General features: G+C 42.7%; 1 protein-coding gene across 6 annotated transcripts in view; it reads left to right on the forward strand.

Annotated features, from left to right (window-relative positions):
- PCMTD1 (protein-L-isoaspartate (D-aspartate) O-methyltransferase domain containing 1) overlaps nucleotides 1-22,141 on the forward strand; it is a 53,961-nt gene that overhangs the window by 20,576 nt on the left and 11,244 nt on the right. For 2 of the 6 annotated variants that reach the window (XM_032470079.1, XM_032470078.1), the window contains exons 2-3: nucleotides 3,338-3,768; nucleotides 15,004-15,106. The exons of 1 other annotated variant lie outside the window; for it this stretch is intronic. In XM_032470079.1, the coding sequence (XP_032325970.1) occupies nucleotides 3,462-3,768; nucleotides 15,004-15,106 (410 nt within the window). In that variant the 5' untranslated portion in view covers nucleotides 3,338-3,461. Of the gene's footprint in view, nucleotides 1-3,337; nucleotides 3,769-15,003; nucleotides 15,107-19,713; nucleotides 21,007-22,141 lie in introns of those variants that run through there. 3 more of the 6 variants (XM_032470082.1, XM_032470081.1, XM_032470084.1) reach the window with 3 other exon arrangements.

Raw genomic sequence — 22,141 nt, forward strand, 5'->3', positions numbered from 1 at the left:
ATGTATAATATATGTGACTTTTTACTCAGTTTCTGGGAACAGTATATGATAAAAATGACATCTTTGAAGCTCTGTAGTGTAAATTATTGTTTATATTATGATCTCTTTTTTGTTCCTTGATTTTTCTGCTGTGGACTTATTTTGTTAAACGTATTTTTATTCCCTAGGAAATTATCCTCCACATGTCTTTATTGTACTTCATCTGGTATAAATAAATACACATGTATATATCCTTTATTTTTACCTTGTCAGTTTTGTTCTTATACATAAACACAGCTTAGGAAGTTCAGTGAAAGTACAAGCCTTGAAGACAAGGCTTAGCAGCTCCTTGCTTCACTGGTTTGCACCCCGGGAGGCTCACACTCCAGAGGGAGCTTAGGAAGCATCTGGCTGTCACACAGGGACATGACCTCCATGAGCAAACCAAGACCTTCTCGGACACTTGCAAGACGCTTTGTCTTTTAGACGGGTTTTGCTTTCTCTGCTTTCTGTCACAGATGGCATGTTAACTCCCATACCCCTCCCATCCTTCCAGTGTGGCTAAATGATTGGTCCAATTCAACCAGCAACTGTGTTTGCACTATTCTGACTATGTAAACGTGGTCCTCCATAGACCAGATAGTGTGTTGTGACTTTAGTCCCTTTCTTGTGCAGTTTTGGTTTTTCCTTAATGTCGTGTCACACAGTATGCCTCTCCTGGTCTAAAACCCTTCCCTGGCTTCCACTGTCTGCAGGAGGAGGTCCAAGCTCAGTGTGTGTGTGGCCTGCGAGTTTGCTGGCTCCCTGGTTCTTCTGGCCTCACTAGCACCGCTCTCTGTCCCTGAGCTCAGCTCTCCGGTACTGTTTTTTTGCTGTGCCCTGAGTGGGCATCTTGCCCCTTGTCTTTCCTACATTCCTAAGCACCTTTCCTTCCTTCTGCCTCCTGTGCTTGTTACAAGGGCTTCATCTCCTGTAGGAGACTCTTCCCATCCCTCCATCCCCTCCCTGCCCTCACCATGTCTGGACTAGGTGCCCCGTGACACCCTGTCTCATCTGATTCTGTAATTGTTTATGCTAGCTGTTTTTCAGGTATGGTCTGGGGTCATTGAGGTTCTAAGATCTTTTCAAAAGTCTGAGAGGTCAAGTACTGAGTTTTCCTACTGTACCATCTGATAACACCTAATGTTCTGCAAGACAGGGCTTGTGGGAGAAATAGCCTTGGGGCATACCACTCAAAACCTCCATAGCCAGTTTACCAGCAGAAACAGTAACAATCGTAAAATTTCTAGCACAGCTAAATCTCTCCTGGGATTTGCACCTGGCATCACAGTCAATCCTTCAGAGCCTTAAACCCTAGGGCTTACCTTCCTCCTTTGAGATTCAGGTCCTGGAAGATCATTTCCTTGTGGATATCATTTTATTTGCATATGGATATAATTTTTTATCAGCATTTAAAAATCTGAAACTGGCTATAGCCTTCATTAGTTTTAATTCAGGGAAAATGCCTTAGCGTTATTTCATCTTCACTCTTGGTCCCCCAGATCACTTGAAGACACTATACCAGAATCTCATGTCTCATGGGAAGGTACTCTGTTTTCAGCTTTTTACTTAAAGTCTTAATGGGATCGTGTACGGGTGATGGCAGATGGTAGTAGTTCCTGTTTGCTTGGTTCTTCCTCTTGCCTCTCACCCCCAAGAGTGTGAGCTTCTGCGCAGTGAAGCCCACGTTTGCTCTGCTGTGATAATCTTGCACAGAATTCCGAAGGACCTGAGAAGGGCAAGGTCACTTTTCATCCCCCGAACAGAAACAAATGGGAATACTTTTTCAAACAAGTAAATCATGGCCCTTCCAGTCGAGCCACTTGTTAAAGGTCCATGCAGAGGCTGAATTTCTCTCGCAGAGCCCTCAGCGGGGGCTGCACTGGAGACGTGCAGAAATGGCCTCCCAGCCCAGCCTTGCAGCTCTTTCTTGGTCTTGGGAGGATGTTCACTCTGAGTGCCAGGAAAGATAGTCTGTCTGTGCTGGAAAACACGCCATTAAAAACACCTGTGAGTGCTGGCGTGGCCTCCCCAGGGCCAGATGCTTGAAGGAGCAACGGTGCCCGTTTCTGGGGTCACCTAGGGAGGCCACCCGTCGTCTGGGTAAGGGAGTTTGAGTCAAATAGGAGTGTGACATGAATTTACAATCTCTCCTCTGCCCGGAAAATTTGAGGAGATCCTAGGAAAAGACCAGAGGGGGTCCGGACAGTGAAACAGGCTCTGGGGAGGAAGCGGCCTGCAGTGCTGGGGCTCGGGACACTGGGGGCCCTCACAGCCTTTCAAGTCCAGAGTGAAGGTTCAGCCTTGCCAGGTGGGCAGTCGTAACTCTGGTTTTTGGCCATGGATATTTCATTTCTCGCTTTCCCTCTCTCCTGACTTTTTAATTCAGAAATTAATTGAAATATGAATTTACTTATTGACTGATTGAATAAAGCTTAAGTTGTGTATTTACTATTATGTATTGAAATTCTTACTTATCAAGTTGCACTTAAGTTTCCATTCAAAGATGCTATTTGACTTGTTAAAAAAGTTCACTGTACATATGTGTATAACAGCATATGTTCTAGTGCTTAAACTATTAAAGTTAATGAAATTTGTGGTTTCATTTATCATGACGGGGTTTACCAGACAAAACAATCTTAATACATACATACATAGATATATTTTAAATGTGTGAGTCTGTTTTAAGTTCCATTTTTTAGTTCAGTGTTTAGTTAGCATGTTTTTCTTTATGTTAACCTTTTGAATTTATATGGTGCATTTAGGAATTGTTAGTGAATTTTTAAGTTTAGGAATTTTAATTTTAAATCAATTAGCTCATGTGTATTTCCACACTCTAAAGAAGGCCACACAGCTTGGTGATGACCCGGTGGTCTTGAGTCTGAAAGACGAGGGCCCATGTCCCAGCGTGTCCTGCCAGGAGCAGCACTGTCCAGTATGGCAGCTTCCCGCCATGTGGAGCTGCGAAGCACTTGCAGTGTGTCTGGTGTGATGGACTCAATTTTTAATTGCATTTAATTTTAATTAATTTAGGCCTAGGTAGCCAGGTGTGACCAGTGGCTACCTCACTGGGCCTCACAGCATGAGGTGACTTTTCTGTGTCCCAGGTTTCCTGTCTGCACAGGTGAGACCATGCATGAGCTGCCTTTGTGGTGGCTGTGAGAATTCGCGAAACATTCAAGGAGCTTGGCACTGCCTGGAACACAGCGTGTCCCTGAGAAATGGCAGTCAGTCGTGATGGCCGTTACCTACTTAATAAGCTGGCATTCCTTTCCTTTTGAACTTTAATTTAAACTTGTTTATTTTCATTCCCTTTCAGAATTGATTTGTTTTTGGAAATCAAGTGCAATATTAGAAGGAAAACAAACCACACTACACGATTGGAAGCCATTTCTGCTAATTTTATTACATTTTAAAATTTATGGTTTGATTTGAACACTATCATGGGAGGAGCTGTGAGTGCTGGGGAAGATAATGACGACTTAATTGATAACTTAAAAGAAGCTCAGTACATCCGCACCGAGAGGGTGGAGCAGGCCTTCAGAGCCATCGACCGCGGAGACTACTACCTGGAGGGCTACCGAGACAGCGCCTACAAAGACCTGGCCTGGAAACACGGCAACATCCACCTGTCGGCCCCTTGCATTTACTCTGAGGTCATGGAGGCCTTGAAACTTCAGCCAGGATTGTCTTTTCTTAACCTGGGAAGTGGAACCGGATATTTAAGTACAATGGTGGGCTTAATTTTAGGTAATTTCATTTTTGTAAAATTCTCTTTTTAAAAGTAAGCTGAGTTTGTGTTACTGTTTATGATTTGTAGGGTATGTAACTGTGTGCAGTGTATGTCCGAATGTATAGACTCAAAGTCCTTGTCTTCCTTACTTCAGGGTGGGACCACAAGGCCACAGTGGTCATCTTTTCTTATTTTCAGCCTTGACCCTGATGGTTCACTTCTGCGTTCAGTCTTAGACTTAAAAAGCTCTTGGGACTGTTTCCTAACCCTCAACTATTGCCAAAATCGAGCAGTTGGCAGCTGGGAAACTCAGGAGTGTCCTGTAGTCTATTTCAGGTGGTGCCCTGACTGCTGGCGTAGACAGTTTAATAGTTATCAGTGTCGCATTTTAAAGGCAGTGGTGCTGTGTTTCTGTTAGTGATGCAGAGGATGTGGCACTGTTGGGGCAAAGCCTAGGACTGGGGAAGAGGAGAGGTGTGCATGCCATTAAGTGTTCAACTGACTCATTGAGTCTCTTCTGTCAGGTGTCATTTCTGGTGTGTGAATGCAGCAGAATCAAGAGGGACAAATAAATATATCTGCCTTTGAGAAGCTAGCCGGGTCTTACTGTGAGGATGAGGCATTGTTTAAAGCACTTAACATCCAGTAACTCATTTAATGTTCCTTATAATCCTGTAAAGTATGCGTTACAATTGTTGTGTGCAATGTGAGTATACTGAGGCACAGAGGTTCAATAACTCGCCAAAGTCACCTGGCTGGGAAATGACAGCGGGGACGTGGGGTCTGTGGGTGGACAGAGCTTGCCTGGAGGGAAGTCTGCTGTAAGACATGATGCTGGGTGGGGGATGAGCAGCCATGAATTTTGTTCCCTCGGCCACTCAGTATCTCCTGAGTGCTGCTCTGTCACAGGTGCTAAGGCCTGTAACACGGGCTGCTGCCCGTGAGTCAGACCAGTGGGCGTGGGGAGACGCCGGCAAGCCAGCAGTTCTTGTCCGCTGTGATACGTGCTGCAGTTGAGGAGCGCACCCAAGATGCAGGGATGAGACTGGCTTAAAATTCACTCTGAAGTAGCGGGGAATCACTGGAGGACTTGAAATAGAGAAATGGCTGCACCCTGGTGGATGCCTCTGTACCCCAGGATGCTGGATAGTTCTAGTTTTTCCCGGTTCTCCTGGCATCAGTACTAAAAATGTCCTTTTCTTTCCCAAAGTGTCCCAGTTTGGGCAGTAATTATGTGGTCACATCATATGACTTTAGGCATTTTCAGGCCTGAAATTCCTCTTTCCTGCGCGCTGGCTCCCTCCTTACTTTCTCTCCTGGTCTGGAACCTGCAATCGTGTCACTTAAGAAAACACAGAGCCCTTTTATCCCACAACTGAGTCAGTTCCTGATGGTCAGTTCAGGAACTGGTCAGAAACCACAACAGAGTTAGCTTTTGCCGAGAGAGACGTTTAACGCTGCCTGGAGCAGAGTATGTCTTGGAGAAGTGGTGTTGGTTATCATTAGCTCACACTGACAGCGCACATAAAATTTGATGCTCTCGCTCATCCTGAGATAGGACTTTCTCCACAGGTTGGGAATCCCAAAAATATCACTTCCATCATTAGATCCTCTCTGAAAAAGAAATCTCTATAGAGTCTGAGAGGCCTCCAGCCCAGAGGGACTTAGTAGAAGGAGCAGGGAGAGAGCCTCTTTTCCAAAGCAGGAGTTATCTTCCTTGAACCAGTGCATTTCTTGACTGGCTCTGGCTACTTAAGACGCGAGTCCAGGCCTCAGACCATGTCTGGCCAGCCTCAGAGCACGTGTTCTGACTTCCCCTCCTCAGCCTGTCAGCTGGCTCCTGCTGAGGGAGCAGTTTAGCCAGAGGCCTGGCGGAGGAGAAGAGGGGTCATAATTAGCAATCTTACTAGCAGTGAGGCCGCCCTCTTAAATGCCATTCCTTAGTCTCAGTCCCCAAGAAATCAGGTTCCTGGGACCAGATATGTTTGTAGGCTGACCTCAAACTTCACTGTATCTTGAATGCTTTCTACTCTAGACTTGAAGGCAGTGCGGGGAAACAGACCCTCGAGGGAATGCCCCGTGGGGGGGACGTACTTCCTCCTGTCACCAGCCCCTGGGAGTCCCGGGTCTTCAGTTACACATGTGCCTGCAGTTACTGGATGTTAGTCCAGATTTGTCTCTGTGTGGTCCTGTAGTCAAGGCCAAGTAGAATTCCTCTCCCCTTGGTGGGGTATCCTCATTTGATGAGAAAGATGAAAAGCTTTTTAAAAAAGGAGAGGCGGGAAGAACAGAGCCTGTAAAACTACGATTACAGCTAGTAAATCTTCTGAGGAAGCTAATCTTTTTTCTCCCACTCCCCTTTTTGGCTTGTTTTTCATGAGCATTTAATTAAGTCAAGGAAGGGAGGGTGCACCTGTAAAAATCACTTAGAACTAGCTCCGAAGAAGGATGCGTACGGGTTCCCTGTAATTATCCGGAGTTTAGTGCATCAGGCTTGGGGCCGGGGCGTCCAGTGACCTGACTGACAGCAGTTCTCTCCTTGTTAAGTCACTCTGCACTGTGGCTCTCAGCCCTGACCCCTTCTGGTCACAGGGTGGGGTGACAGACGCTCCACAGTAGGCTGCGGGCCTCTTCAGAGTCTAGGCGGGTGGGGAGGGCAGGGCTCCCGAGGCTGGTGCGAGGTTGGTGCCGCAGGCGAGGAGGAGGCCCCTGGAGGGAGCTCGGCCACCACTCGCTCCACAGGCTCCTGGAGAGGCTGGGCCTCAGCCTTGAGGGAAGAAAGCTTTATCCTGAACTTCAGGGAGTTTCTTGTGATTAAAGACACTTGGCACTTGAGACAGTTCTTCACAGGCGGAATTTGTTTTCCCTACACCTGGAAAGTGATCTCCCCGTCTTCGAATATGCCTCACTTCAGACAGCTCGTTCTGTTCACAACTGAGGATAAATTCTTCAGTCACTTCTCCTTAAAGCTATGGGTTTTCACAGCGAGTCTGGTCCTCAGTGCCTCCTCCTCCTCTCAGTGCTGTCTTCCACCTCAGGGACCCCACTGAAGACTAGGGTGTGGAACAAGGCCTCCTACACTCTCATTAGACATCAGAATGTGAGGGCAAGTTACTCTGAGGCTTTTTCTGGTTCAGATAGGGATGGTTCTGCATTCCGATCGTTTTGCTGAGGGACTCACCCTGGTTTCCTAGATATCAAGGTTCATCCAGTTGAATGACTTTCTTAGTCTCTTGCCTAGATCCTGAATTAGCAGGAGTAACTCGGAGGCCGTCCTCCCCGCAGACGCATGTCACCACGTCAGCACTGCAGCCTTCGTTTCTGAAGGCCAGACAGCTGACAAGCCTGTGGCTTTGCCAGAAACATGCTGCCGACCTGCAGCAGTGCCTCCAGGTGCGCTGTGGTCCGAGTGAGCTGGTTAAGCTATGTGTGGTCGTCAGGTTTGGTCTCGACTCTTTCTCTTGACCACAGGACGTTAAATGGTATTTGGTTATTGAGCTACACTTGTATTGCCTTTGACCTCAGACACTCATATTTTCTCTCTCATTTTAGCCCTCTTCCTCCCTTTGATCAGGAATAATTTTTGTACCATAAATTTCACTGATTTTAACTTGGCAAATCAGTGAGTTTTAGTCTGTTTGCAGGGTTGTGCAGACATTACTGGAATCCAGTTTGAAAACACTCCCACTGCCCCATCGAGATCCCAGGCCCAGCTGCATCCACCCCCTGTCCCCACCTGGCCCTGGCAGCCACTCCAACCACTCACCTGTTTCTCTCTCTGTAGATTTACCTTTTCTGTACATTTCATGTGAATGGAGTTGTGTAGTATAGGATTTTTTGTGTCTGGTTTCTTTCCTTAGCATTGTCTTCAAAATTCATCCATGCTATAGCATGCGCTAGTCCTCCCCTCCTTTTTCTGGCTGAGTAATATTCCATTTTGGGTTTCCCGCATTTCATATGTCCTTTCACTACTTAAAGGCTATTTTGGATGCTGGTGCTGTGAATGTTCACGTACAACTCTTGCTGTAGGCAAACCACTTTGATTTCTTGTGAGTGGACTCCTAGGGGTGAGATTGCCAGGCTAGACGGTAAGTTTATGTTTAACTTTTTAAGGAATTGCCAAACTGTAGAGAGGCTGTACTGTTTTGTATTCCCACCAACAATGTGTGAGATTCCAGTTTCTCACATCCTCACTGATCCTTTTTTTCAATAGCCATCTTAGTGGGTATGAAGTGGTATCTTGTGGTTTTAACTTGCACTTCCCTCGGGACTAGTGATGTGGAGCATCTGTTCTGTGCTTTTTGGTGAAATGTCTATTCATTTTTAAGTTGCTGGTGTTATTATCACTGAGTTGTATGTGATCTTTATATATTCATATACAAGCCCTTTATTGGAAATAGGATTTTCAGATATCTTTTCATAGTCTTCAGTACCTCCTTTGGAAAACTCTTGGCTCACTTCAGGCCAGAGAATGAGGGAGATCCAGAATGGTCTTCTGCCCCCTCCCCCCATCTTTTTTTGGTAAGACAAAACACTTTCTGCAGGTTTCCAGGCTTCTCACTGAGGTAGCTTATCTTCTCTGCATTAAGCCAAATGTCAGTTTCCCCACCATCCTTTAACCTTACTTCTTAAAATTTATTTTTGAGGAGATTTTCTTTTGTCTTTTTAGGAATTACAGAGACTGTTCTTGGTATGTGCTTTATGTGGGGCTCTGAGCAAATGTGCTTTAAAAAGAACCCTTCTATTTAGGCTGCTAACATTTTCTGAAATCGATAAAGCTCCTTACTGTTTAAACTGTTACTTCTTAGTCCAAGTTAGGTTTTTGTACATCTTGTGTCTGCCCACGTACCCTTTGCGGAGTTGCCACCGTCATTTATATCTCAGCGTTTTCCCCTCTCGCTTCTGGTTGTGGAGTGGAAATCCTTACTGACAACTGTCTCCTCCATTGCTACTGCCTCTGGAGGTCTGTCTGCAGGTGATTTTGTGTTTTTGCTGATTATTACAGGGCAGCAAGTAGTAAGTAGTGAAAATATCAAATATTAGGGAATGGTACAAGTTTTAGAAATTTTACAAAGTTTCATAGTCATTTCTTCTGGTTACATTTCCTCATAGTCTTCCTTGAGGTTGAAAGGCACTTCCCTCAGTGCTGTGAAAATCTCGTCTTGAGTTTTACCTTGAGGCTTAACTCTCCAAGCCGGATCATCCACGCACCAAAAACCATTGAACCCTGTTTGCGAATTCACCTGCTGTCTAAGATTCACTTGTAACCCTCGCGTCGGTACTCGTTGGCACTCGTACGTGGGGGCTGAGCCGAGTGAGGGGCTCTGCGGGCCTGTCCCAGCGGGTGCGCGGGGCCGGTTCTGCCTCCTGGGCCCGGGCCCGAGGGCTTGGGGCGGCGCCGGGCCTGGTTCTCACCTGACACTTCTCAGGCTTACTTCCTCTTCTGTGAAACAGAAAAGACTAGCAGGGTGTGTTTTTAGGATTTAGGATTATTATCTAGTTGTGGGTGTGTGTGTGGGTGTGTGTAGGTGTATGTGTGTGTGTGTACATGTTTCCCCAGTAGCAGTGAGTCAGCATTTTGTCCATTTTGTGTTTTCTGGACCGTATAGCACATAAACTACTGCAAATAAGAAGCGCTGGCTGTACACTTCAGAAAATGACAAAACCTGTCTGAATTTGTCTCTCTGTAACATGATGTGTGAATCTCCAGCTCCCGTGGTTGATTCTAGAGCTGGTGCCGGCGGAGTGGTCTCTCCCCGTAGCTTTCCCTGCGCTGAGCCGGGTGTTGGGCTGAGCTCCTCAGCTTAGAGCCCGAGGTCCGCTGCCCTGCTTGCTGTTCCTCCGGGCATGGCTCCTGCAGGGTCAGCCCATCCTTGTCCCATACCTTTGGCCTGCAAAGATTCTGGCCTGGATTTCGCTTCTCTTTGTGTTGCCTTTATATACACTTTCTCTGTCCTTTTACAGTAGCTGCTTTGGCTGCAGCCTGTGGTGAAGGGTTGGTCTTCCTGCTATCTTCAGGTGCCCTGTAGACAGACCTTCAGGTCCAGGTCTGTCTCCTGAGCTCGGGACACTCTTGATCCTCCAAGCTGGCCAGCAGATGGAAGGCCTGGTTACGTGCTGCTCCCTGCATCTCTTCTCTGTGTGCAGGATTGCGGAGGCTCAGCCTGTCTCTGGCTCAGGTTGCCCTTCCCCACCCTGGCCCGCACAGGGTGTGGCAGCTCACACTGGCTTAACCCTCCTGGGCTTCCGTTTTGGTGGAAGGTGCTTCTACAAAAATTACTCAAGGTAGAACCCTGAACATTGGTCTCTCTTCTCTCTCTTTAATTATATTTTATGGAAGAGGTAATATATTCACAGGGTTAAAAAATCCAAAGGACTCAAAAGGCATTCTTTGAAAGAGTTTCCTTCCCTGCCTCTCCTCCACTTCATCTAGTTGTCTCCTCACTGAAGAAGAATGTATGGAGCCCCGAGGACACCCCCATTTTTGCATAGTACTTGCATGATGTTTACAAGGATGACAGTGGACTTGAATTCAGAATTCAGAAGAATTTTCTTAGAATAAGTAAAGGGAAATATATATTGCATTTTAAAAGATTTATAGAAGACAGCCAAAATGAACAGGAAATGTATTTTGAATGGAATGTACTTAACTGTAGTATTTGCTTCTGTTGAATGCTTCATTCTGTGATAAAATAGATTTGACACATTTTTTTTTTGCCAGTATATATATCAAGACATGAAAAATACACATTTTTATGCTTTGTATGTATCATCTGCCTCAGTCTTACTTGCGAACCTTTTAAGTTTGGGACCATAGCTACACTTATCCTACATACTTTCATCATATTCTCAGATGCTTCAGTCATGAACATGCAGTAGCATGAAAGAGCTGGTGAAGCGCCTTTCACAGGAAGTGATTGCGTGAAAAGAATTCGGATCGAGCTCCCAAGCTGTTCAACGTTGCAACTCTGTTCTGTTACAATTGAGCACATTTTCTCAGTGTATTGAATTTGCTGTGGTAATATTCCAGTGTAGATGTGTGAGATACAGCCGTTAAGTTGCTGGGGCCAGGATAGACTTGGATATCGTCAGCTCATTGGGTGGCAATGTATAAAGGAGCTGATTGTGGCTTTGACATTTTAGACACGTGGTTTACTTAGGGGCTTGGTCCCTTCTCTGTTACTGTTTACCCAACACTTTCCAATTTGTGTAAACATATTTCTAAGGCTCAAGTGTAGTACGAGGAAACAGCACGTATGCCCATAAGCTGAGAAAAGCCTGAGGGACTGGAACTTTCTGATAAATTCCAAGACTTGCTTCACGAGACCTCTCCTACACCTAGAGAACAGAGATCAAGTCTCCAGTCTTAGGTGTGTTCAGCCAAGGAACTCCACGCTGATACGGCAAGATTCAGTGAGTGCTGACAGTGTTTGTCTCCTGTTCATGTGCTTTTTTTAGTGTGATACAATAGATGGGAAACCATAAGAAACCTTAAGAAAATAATTATATCTTACTAAGTGGCAATGCAGTAGATGGTTTCTTTTTATCTAGTTGCTGCTTACTTGATCTTTTGCTGATTCCTGTTTCTCCCCTTTATCTACCTGTGCACTCTTTTAAGTCTTTGCATTATGCCCCAGGGTGTTCACCAAAAGAAAGAATGAAACCTGTTCTTGTCTGTGTTTCACCTGTTACTGTCTCTGAATTCTTACAAAGTTACTTGTAAATCTTCCCAAAGATGCCTTATTTTATCAACTAAAATTAGTAATAAAATATTGTAACTTATTTGAAGGTGTTTTTACATACACAGTCGGCCCTCTGTGTCCGTAGGTTTGCTGTGTCCTATGCAGTGCTTTCTGCTTGTGGCTGTGCCCTGCAAGGTGAGCACCCCACACGGGACGGGAGGCCCCAGTCGTCCTCGGGCCTGCACAGCAACCAGGCTCCCTGGCCTGCCGCAGGCCACCACTCTCAGACCTCCCTGGGCCTGCGGGCTAGGGGATGGAGTGCTGGGCATCATGTGTGGTCCACGTGGATGGAAGTGAGGAATGGAGGTGTTGCGTATTGATACCTAAATCTGATTAATCACTGACCTTTCTGTATAAGCTCAGGTTATTGACTGTCTGGTAGGTAGAAAGTGAGCTGGATTAGATCCAACTCCTACAAAAGGAAAACAGGCTTTATATTTTATTATTATATTGGAATTTTTTTGTATTTGTCGTTCTTAATAAATGGGCTTTTCCTAGCCTTAGAAATCACTTCTAATACTATGTAGGATGCCTAGGTGTTTCTGATAACTGTATTTTTCTTAATAAACTTTGACTTCTGTGTATAAGTTTCTACTTTCTCTCTAATATTTAGCTATTAAAGGTAGTGGTCAACTGTTAGTACTTTCATTTTTAAAACTTGGTATGACAAAAAATACGCTTTTATTGTTTTCACAGGAACATCTCTTTACATTGGCACATAAAAAATAACTTTGGAATGTGTCCAGTAGTCAGATTTGCAGTTTGTCTGTCAGGTGGTGCTGGGAATCTTAACACTTCTGGATGCTGTCTTTTCCAGCAAAAGCTTACATCTTTCTGTTAGAATTATTTTATGTTGTTTATTTTACTTATTTGAAAATCTTGTACTCTTTTTTTAATTTCTTTGACTAGCCCATTATTTTGGTTGAAAAGGTTCTACATGCATGTGTTAAGACACCATTTAGACAAAAGGGTGTGGTGGTGAGAGTGTCTCCTTCCCACCCCAGACTTCTTAGTCTCCTTCCTTGGAAGCAGCTATGTGTGCTTTTTTAGTTTTCTACAGTTTATTTTTCTGTTCCGTTCAATACGGTTGTCAAGTATGAGTGTAATAAGCAGCATCACACTGCATTTTTATCATATACTTGATGTTTTCTACTTGTTTATCACATTCTGAATAAATGAACTACTGGTGACATTGCTATTTAAGTTCTGCCTTCTTTTCAATTTATTATTTTCAGTATGCTAATTACTATTCAGTTTATTAGTGACAATTAAAGATGTCTCCATGTTATTTTAACATTGAAGAGTTCTATCTATTAAAAATCAGAAATGGTGTTTGCACTAGAAATTAATGCATAGTATACTTATTGTACATGTGTTTATGATATTGTCAAATCCACTGTATGTTAATGAAATTATTTTGTGTCAAGGTGATACGAAAAACAGTCTTTAAGAAAAATTTTCTTAGCAACATTAAGCCTTGTTTCCAAAAGTTGCCACTTTGCTTTTAGATATTACGTAAGCAGAAAGCAAGGAAAAGAAAATGAGAGTGGTGGCCTCTTAGTGAGAAACAGCCTGTGTGGCTTTTTGACTTAGTACTCTGAAGGCCAGGCTCTCTCTGTTAGGCAGGCAGTCTGAAGTACTAAACACAAGCCTTGATTTCTGGCTTCTGTACTTGGCACCTTTATTCTCGTGCTTATCTCCTCAGTCCCACTGACACTTCAGCTCCAGCAATATTGACCTTTTTATTGATCTCTTATCCTTAAAGCTCTACTGTTGTTTTCAAAATGGTTGATTAGCATAGCTTAGATTCTTAATGGTTAATGAAAATATAAAAGTCTGCTATGGTTAACATTCAATGGATTACCATAAAGGGGTGAAAGAAAAATTAGATTCATTTCCTAGAGCAATATTTTCCTTACTATGTATATAATGTTAAGTAATTGTCATGTAATTTAAGGTTTTTAGATGAGGAAAACTACCCAGTGTTTCCTGGTAACATTTTCTGTTTCCTTGTGGAAATTCAAGTTTTCAAAATATTCAGACTTAATACTAAATTAAAAAGTGACATCACTGTGTGTGTTTCTCTAAGTTTATTTTTTTTGCCATTTTCGTTTATATTTTGAAAAAAGGAAGTTTTAGTTTTTGTCAGTTTATCTTTGGTAATAACAAGAAACTGTAAGACATCTTAAATGATATTGGATGGATGTTCCAGTTTTCAGATGAAGACCAAAACTTTAACAGTAAGGAAACAAAAAATGAGAAGCAAAACATTTAAGATCGTATCAGTCAGAATAACTTATTTTAAAAAGTATAAAAGCATTGCAAAGGAAGTTTATTCTGTCTGTGGTTTGATGGCCTCAAGTACCTTTTTATATAATCTTTCTATCTGAATACATTTTTCAAGTAGAATCAGGTTTTTTTTTTTTAATAATAATCAAATACAGTAAAAATACTGGTGGGTCAAAGCATTATCTTTGTCTGCTCTTGGCTTGAAGACATTATCTAAACATTTTGGCTTAATTTTTATAATTAGGTAATTCCTAGATTACAAACCGGCTTTTTCATGTGCCTCTTGTACATTCAGACATGTTACTTGAAGACTGATCTTTTGTTATTTTAAAGTTCTTGGAGGTCATTAGAACTCCAGTATGTATTGTATTTTTAATGGCATTCAGGAGGGCACATCCAGTTAAGTCGCTCCCAACATACATATCAGATACGGAAACTAACACACGTACACCCTCAAACACACTTTTTCCTGGGAGATCAATCTCAAAGTAAAAGAAGTGTAGAGTGGAAGACCTGGTTGGCCCACTTTGAGAAGCTTGGGAAGAACTGGGTAGCTGGATGAGGTGGTGTGTTCCTTCAGGTGGGCTGTGGCCAGCAGGGTGCACCTGAATCCTGTTGGTCACATTCTCATCCAGTACAGGCTGGGGAAAGGAGCCTTCCAAGATCATCTCCCTTATTCCTCATTCCTGAAGTGTTGCTCATCCTTGGCTGTGTGCAAAAAGAAATACCAAGTGAGATGTGTGGAGTGTGCTGGAACAGGAGCGTAAAACCAGCTGGCTGTGCCAGGTGGGGCCACATGCCCCTAGACACGGGGGCGCCAGAGGCAGACGGTGTGGGCGGCCCTGGGCGGGGGGTGCTCTGAGAGATACATGCAGTACCTGAGTCAGCCCATGTTACAGACATGTTAGAATTAACGAGTTTTAAACAAATGATACAGGAAACCATTATGGTAAATAGCTTAAACTTCATACACAAATGTGATTATTTCTTTCGCAGTATTGCCCTGACAGATAAGCTATAGCCTCGAGAGAAGTTTTTATTTTTTTTTTTAAGCAACGTAAATAGATTTCCATACAGCTTTTAAAGTCTGTGGCTAGCAGACGTTCACATATTTCAAGCCCTCTTTAAATGCTCCTGTGATAGATAAATGAGCAGAAATTAAAGAGTTCTGTAAAGACATGATTAATATTTTTAATAAAAATGCTGCTGCTACGGTTGCAGGTCCTTTTGGAATAAATCATGGGATTGAGCTTCATTCAGATGTGGTGGAATATGCCAAGGAAAAGCTGGAGAGCTTCATCAAAAATAGTGATAGCTTTGATAAGTAAGTATTCGTGCCTACAGTTCTGATGTGAAAGTGCTTGATGGGAAGATACGTGTGTGCCGTAGTCGTTCCTTGATCCTGAATTACTCAATTGAATGCAACAAAAATCAGTGTCGTATAAAGTGAGAGAAAAAAACTTAAGAAGAAAACTTACTCCGTGCTATAATTTTTATTCTGTGTGAGTATATAGTAAATTGTAAATAAATGAAATAACTTGCATCTTTTAATTATGAGCTGCCATCACTTTACTCGTAGGGTAATGTCCATTCATTAAACATCACATAAATGCCTTTTCTGAAGATAGAATGGAAAGATGTACTTGGCATTAGAATATTTTTCAGGGACTGTGTTTATCCCTTGGGATAGTAGTTTAATAGTTTGCCTTCTTTATTTGTAGCATAAGAGTGATGCCTGTTAGCATACAGAGGACTGTCTTGTAAACATTCAATTACTTAGTAATATATCCAGAGGAAATTACCATACAAATAAATAGATACGTCTTGTGAGGGCTGTGTTTGGGAAAGTTGTTTATAAAACCATTGTTATGAACGCATACTTCCCTTGGAAGAAATAGTCCACAGGCTTTAGTCCTTGAGCTGGCAGGGAAGTCTGTCTGGTGCGTAATGCCCCTAAAATCCAGCAGTGATAACGCTGGAGCAAGGGCTGCTTCTGCCCAAGTCCGTGAACTCTTGTGGAACTGGAAAATTTGGATGGCGTTTTTCTCTCTCAACTAGTCATGTTTTCAAAGCGAGAAAGACTTAAAAAGGATAGGAGTCAACCTTAGAACTTAGTCACTTTATATAAGAAAGTTTTAGTGCAAAAAGCCATCCAGAGTTCCAACCTGGCTTCTTGAGAGTGAGCCTGCCTCTCCTGTCTCTACCTTGGCCAAGGAGGGGAGAGGCCTGGGTTGGGGGTGGACCGGAGCTGGGGGCTTGTTTCTGAAGTCCAGGCTTGGGTTTAGTGCCAAGAAGGAGGCCGGAAGGCCTCTGAGTGCCTCCTTCCCCTCCCCACCCCCTTGTCCCCCTCCCTGGCCCTTTGCTTTCGGTCTCTGTTGCCGGACCAGTTTGAATCTGTCCCTGGCCGTGGACTCTGTGGGTGGAGAACAGAACTGAGCTGTGGCAGAGTCCTGCAGTGCAGAGGAGAGGGTGTCTGTGTCCGTCTGGAGTGTGTGTGACTGGGTGCTGAAGACCTCAAGTCCGCAAGCTAGGGGATTGGATGTGCTCAGGTTTTGTTTTATTCTACAATTAATTCAATGGGTTTGAGCAAGCCACTCGAATTTCCTTCACCAGTTTATTGAACACCACCCTTTATCTTATTTATTCTGTCTTAATACATAATCAACATTTAATTCGCATTTTGAATCATTTTTCAAATGCTTACCGTGTTGGTTCATATTCTGTTTCCAAGAACAACATAGTGTTTGACAGAAATAAGAGTTTTTAGTTCAGGTTAATTTTATAAGAAATTGAGATTCAATGTTAGGATCCTTTTGTGTCTTTGTCATTTCTGTCTGTCTTTTAATTAGTAGTTGTGGGCATGGATTTTCTAATATTACTTATTAAAACTATGGAATTTTGTTGAATTTATTGAATTTCTATTTTTAAAATTTGATGCTGAAACTTAATGTACATGTAAGGATCTTTTGAATACAATTAAACTTAGCAAATATGGAAGTAATATTAGTAAAAGTAAATGTTTAGGGTCTATCTTGAGATCTACCATATATTAGCTAGTAATGTATTTCTGGTACTAACATAAGAAAGGCACAGATAATGTAGCTTTGGGTCATTAGTCAGGCAGAACAGACCCAAGGAAGGACTCTGAATCACTGAGGCACTTTCACAAGTACCCGTGGAGTCAGTTTATGGCTTATAGACACGTGGTCCCGGTCCTGGCAAACAGTAAAGTACGTCATTATTTAAAGTACTTCTCTGTTGATGTAACTTAAATATTAAATAACCATAACACAGATAAGTTTGAAGGCTGTATATAAGTGTCTCAATTTTTAAAATTTTTCTAAAATTGTTCTCATGTAATTGTAAAATGATCAGATGTCCTTGGCTTGTGTTTCTTGAGTTTTGCTGTTTCTGTGTTGTATAGATGTTATTCATAAAATGGTGAATCATCAGATATGGTGATATGACTGGTCTAAATGTTTCTTTATAATTTTTAATGGTCTTGTTATTTTAGTTAAAGTAATCAGACTTTATAGGATGATTATTTCTGAAGTGTTGCAACTTACCTTTAAAACAGATTCTCATGTTAATAAATTATTCTGAAAAAGTACAGTTCTAGAAATGTTACCTATCCTGGTTATCAAGTAGCTTCTGAAATGGTGGTTACGTAGTTCAGATTACAGAGTTATCTTGCACATGAGGGTCGTAGGGCCTGGGAAATGCTCTGTTCTGCATAAAGAGTGAGTTGATTGGAGGGTAAATAATTGCAGTTGATGAATTATTTAAGGGGCTCCTTTTTGGGTCATTTTACATCATTTGGTTTTTGTGACAGAAATTACGAAGATGCAGTAGTTTTCTCCCATCTTGTGTTTTGATGATTTCTTTGCAATTTTTCTTGGCATTTGTGGATAATGTTTCTAGGTTACTTTCAGTTTTTAGATTTAAAAAACTTGCTGTGCAAAGTGATTTTAAAAATTCCATTCCTAAGTTTTATTATATTTAAATGGGTACAGATCATCAAAATACATATTTTAATTAATAAAGTATAAAGTAGCTCTGGAAGATAAATTGTTAATACATTCCTTAGTACCAGAGTATCCGTGATTATGTGTAACATTAAGGGATTGGATAGCTAAAACCTAATGCCTTTCCAGTCTTATTCCATTGGCTTGGATCTTTTTTTATCAGTTGCTTTTTCAAAAGTATTGTTATGTCGTTTATCATTTAAACTGCATCTTGAAAGTTTTCTTACTATTTCTCCTATTGGAGATCATAGTGGACTCCCAAATATAGTAGGTGGGAAAAGATTCAAAAGCTACTCCTTACATATTCTAATATAGAATATATAATGTAAGATGACCTTTAAAAAATACGAGTGCATGCTTTTGTGTATGCTTTTTAAAAGCAGGCTTGGTTCCTGTGTCTTGAAAGTACTATTTCTTCTTTCAGAGAAAATATCCTTATTATAATGCATGCACTTTGAAACTTTCTGTGTCTTAGTCCTATCTCAGAAAATGAAGTGTCTGGAGAGGCGGCTCTGAATTTACTCTGCTTGGGGGTAGCAAGGAAGGGAGAGTTCTCTTGTGTGTTTGCATTCCAGAGTCACTGAGGTTCCCTCATAAAACTGACCTCTGATTCCACAGGTGCTCTAGAACGCTGGCAAGCCTTTCCCGTGCAGGACAGAGAATACACGTTTCAGGCTCCCTGAGCTAAGTGGGCGCAGGTGGCTGCGGGCACCACGGAAGGGGCGGGTGTAGGGGCCCCAGTGACACTCCGTCTGCACAGACCGGCGCCGGCCGTGTCGCCGCTGTCCCCGCTTGCCGAGCCCTGCTCCACCCTTCATGTGGACGCTCCAGACGGCGCTGTTTTAGTCCCACTCTGATAGAGACGGGTCTTTGGGCCTCAGTTTTAAAGTGGGCCTTTGGTGTCCGGCTTTCATGAGGGAAGGAGAAGTCGGGGGAAGGTCACATTATATGAATCAGTATTTGTGCTTGGACAGCAAGCAAAATAATCTCTCAGGCTGTGTTTATCTGGAAGAGTGAGTCAGTTAAAGGAGGCTGAATTGCAAACCTTTAAGCTCTGAATATTTTGCAGGGAAGTTGGTAATTTGCATAGCAGTTATTCATGGCTTCATTTGTGTATTTATATAACGTGTATACGGGTGCGTGTAGCGAACTTTGCGCCCTAGAATGCATGCTTTGGGCTGCGTCGTTCACTGGTAAGGCAGTAGCTCCTGCCTCCTGTCCCCGCCAAGGATGCTTTACCTGATTCTGGAAATACTGTCCTGTCAGCCACGTGAGTGTAGCGTAGTCTGATTTATTGAAGACTTTCATTCTATTTGAACGGAGGACCATTGTTCTGTAATTTTTCCTATAAGTGAGTCATGATGTGAGTCCTGGAAACAGTAATGAGATGATAAAAATAACAGCGGCTGACATGTATTATCTGTTCATTAAGTACCACGTACCATCCTGAACGAGGGTAGGCAGGCCAAAACTTCAGCAAGGCCGGTTTTTTTGTTTAGTTCTGATGTAGCTACGGTGAGGTGTACATTTTCCTTCCTGGCAGTGAGCTGACCAATGAATTACAGCCCAGCACCTCAGCGCCAGATGACAGAAGTGGAAGCCACACTTCTATTTCCATCATTTATTTATTTTTTCCAGATTAGAATTTAAGGAGCCCTGTTAACATGTTTAAACGCACTAGAGCGTTTTTATTACAAAGCACACCTACCCTGTTCACTAGTGAGATTGACCTGCGGTGTGAGTGACTGTTGGGGGTGCGGGCGAGCAGGAGTGGCAGTGACTTCCTCAAACTTGGTTGAGGAATAAATTTTAAATTAAAGTCAGGGTTAGTTTAGTTGTTTGTATTTTAGCAGATTTTATTGATTGATGTCACCATCTAGTGTTCTAACTTTATTTTAAATTACAGGCTCATTTTTCACAGAACTCAGTTTGCATTGGAAAAAGCTCAGTGATGCTGTCTGTGTTCTGTCAGCTTTACCCCTGGAGGAGCCCTGCTTCGTCTTTTAGAGAATGGTGTCATACTTGGAGTCGTTCTGCTGTCTATGAACATGCACTCAGCGTTATTTCAGACTGTTTCTTAGATACCTGGACGTTTTGGTTTATTGGTAATGTTCTGATGATAGTTTTATGAGAGGTATTACAGGTTGTCAACACAGGTTTAATCATGAAAAACATTCACGTGATGGGACAGAGAAATACTTCAAAACAGTCATCAGGGCTGTTAGTTATGCATTTTATCATCAGTTAGAAATGGCACGGGGAAAAGTTTGATGGCTTCTAACACGTTGTTAGGAGAAGAAATTATTCCAAGAATAACATACTGTTTGACAGAAGTAAAATGGTGTTTAGCCCAAGTTTTTTTTTTTTTTTTTTTTAACAAGAAATTACTGTTGAAATACACGAGGGCTCACTTTTACATGATGTACCTGCCACATTTCTTATAAAATGTTGAGAGGTTGGTGTTGGTCTTGCGGGGTTCCCTGAAGCTCTGTTCATTGAGAAGCCTCTGTATTTCCTCTCAACACTTTGCTTTAAATGGTGTTGGAATGATTCTGAGGTGAGTTTGATGCAATTGGAAGGGAAAACACTTGAAAAGGTAAAGTCTTTGTTTTCTTAATTTTTAAAATTCAATAGCTTAATTCTTGGTTGTAAAAGTTTTTAAATGGTTTAAGTGTATTTGGAGATCAAGAGATGAATGTTTCCCTGGGTTTCCTTCTCAATGTCTTGTTTTAATGAAGCAGTCATAGCTGTTACAGCTCAAAATGTATGTTTTGACAAAGTGTTTTAAGAAAAAGAAGTGTCTGTGATTCATTCGGCAGGTTGTTTTGGACGAGGTGTGAGAACAAGATAGGATTCTTTCCTATGTCCTTGAAATCCTTTATTCCGTTGGCGTACGAGTCTAGGAGTCAGTGGCAGCGTCCTGTGGCACACGGTAAAGCAGGGGTGCAGACTTTCGGCCCCGACTTCAGCGGTGTGGTCAAGGGGAATGTTGTTTCTTCTGCTCTCAGTCAGCTCCTAGACCTAGACTATCCGTCTGAGAGGGGAGCTGCAGGGCAAGGCTAGGTCACCTGCTCTGCTAGCAGCTTATCAAAGAATTATGTGGGCAAGCTGGCAAGGTCCCTGCCGTGGACGAAGTCGCCCGCCCGCCTCACGATGAAGCTAATCCAGCGTGCACCTGTGAAGAGAACCACCAGTGAAGGTAGGTGATCAGACTCCTGTGTTACCCCACCAAGTGTTCACTTTGTGAAGCAGGAGTCCACGTGCTCTGTGTTTTCCCACAGATGACTGTCGGTGTGCGTCTTACTAAGAGTGTGTCAAATAATTCTCCCTCTCTCCGGAAGAGAGTCTTCAAGTCTTTGGGTTTTCGGGTTTAAGTTGTTAAACCGTTTAGACATTATACTGGTCTAAGGTGAATGACTGTGTAGTTATTACACACATTGCAGAACTGTTTATTTTTTTTTTTGTATACAGATGCTTACATTGTTAGGAAGTGTAATTTAGTGTAATTCAGGAGTATGAGTCATCTCTGTCTGGGAAATTTTGTTTTGGAGATTGCCTTCAAGGAATAAAAATGATTGCTGCTTTTCATTTTACTGACAGACGTAAGATTTTAATGAACTCCCCTAAGTCAGGTGTGGAAACTAGGGGGCGCACAGGAGCCTCACTTGCAGGGGGCCCCCTTCCGGTCGGCCTCTTGGTGCTTTTGTTTGTTTTTTGTTTCTCCCCCATCTGAGGTTTCATCTGTGTGTGGTCGATGTGAAAAGGTGCAAGTTGGATTTTCTCTTTCACTATTTCTAGACCTAGATGTTGTGTGTGAATCTGTAAGTAAGGTAGCACTATTTTATAATAAACTGGGAACTTGTGCTCAGTGTGTCACTGCACGCTTCCAGATTACGCAGAATTGTGCTTGTGGAACAAAACGCGTCCTCTGCCTGTGGAGGTCTGTGGAAGGAGCAGCTTTCAGAGTCCAGAGCAGGTGAAAGGAGGGGAGTGCCTTGAGTCGCTTCTTTGCTGCAGGAACTGGTAGCAGTGGCCTCTCCTCGCGAGGCCGCTGTCATCCGTGTCTCCGGTGGCCGTCCTTCACGCACATGTGTGCAGATACGAGCGTGCCCACAAACGCTTGCCTGAAAAATGTTAATTGTAGACTTTCCGAAAAAATGTTATTAGCAGAATTGATATGAATTAATTTACATGAAATGCTATTATAAAAGTAAGCCATAATTTCAGTGTGGGAATACAGAATGTCTACGTGAGATCCTCAGTTCTGCAGTAGTCAGAAATACCAAAGCTCCTCTCTAAGTCCTTCATTAGGAAAGATGATCCATAACCCATTT

This window comes from Camelus ferus, chromosome 29 (genome assembly GCF_009834535.1).
Source record: "Camelus ferus isolate YT-003-E chromosome 29, BCGSAC_Cfer_1.0, whole genome shotgun sequence".
NCBI lineage: Eukaryota > Metazoa > Chordata > Mammalia > Artiodactyla > Camelidae > Camelus > Camelus ferus.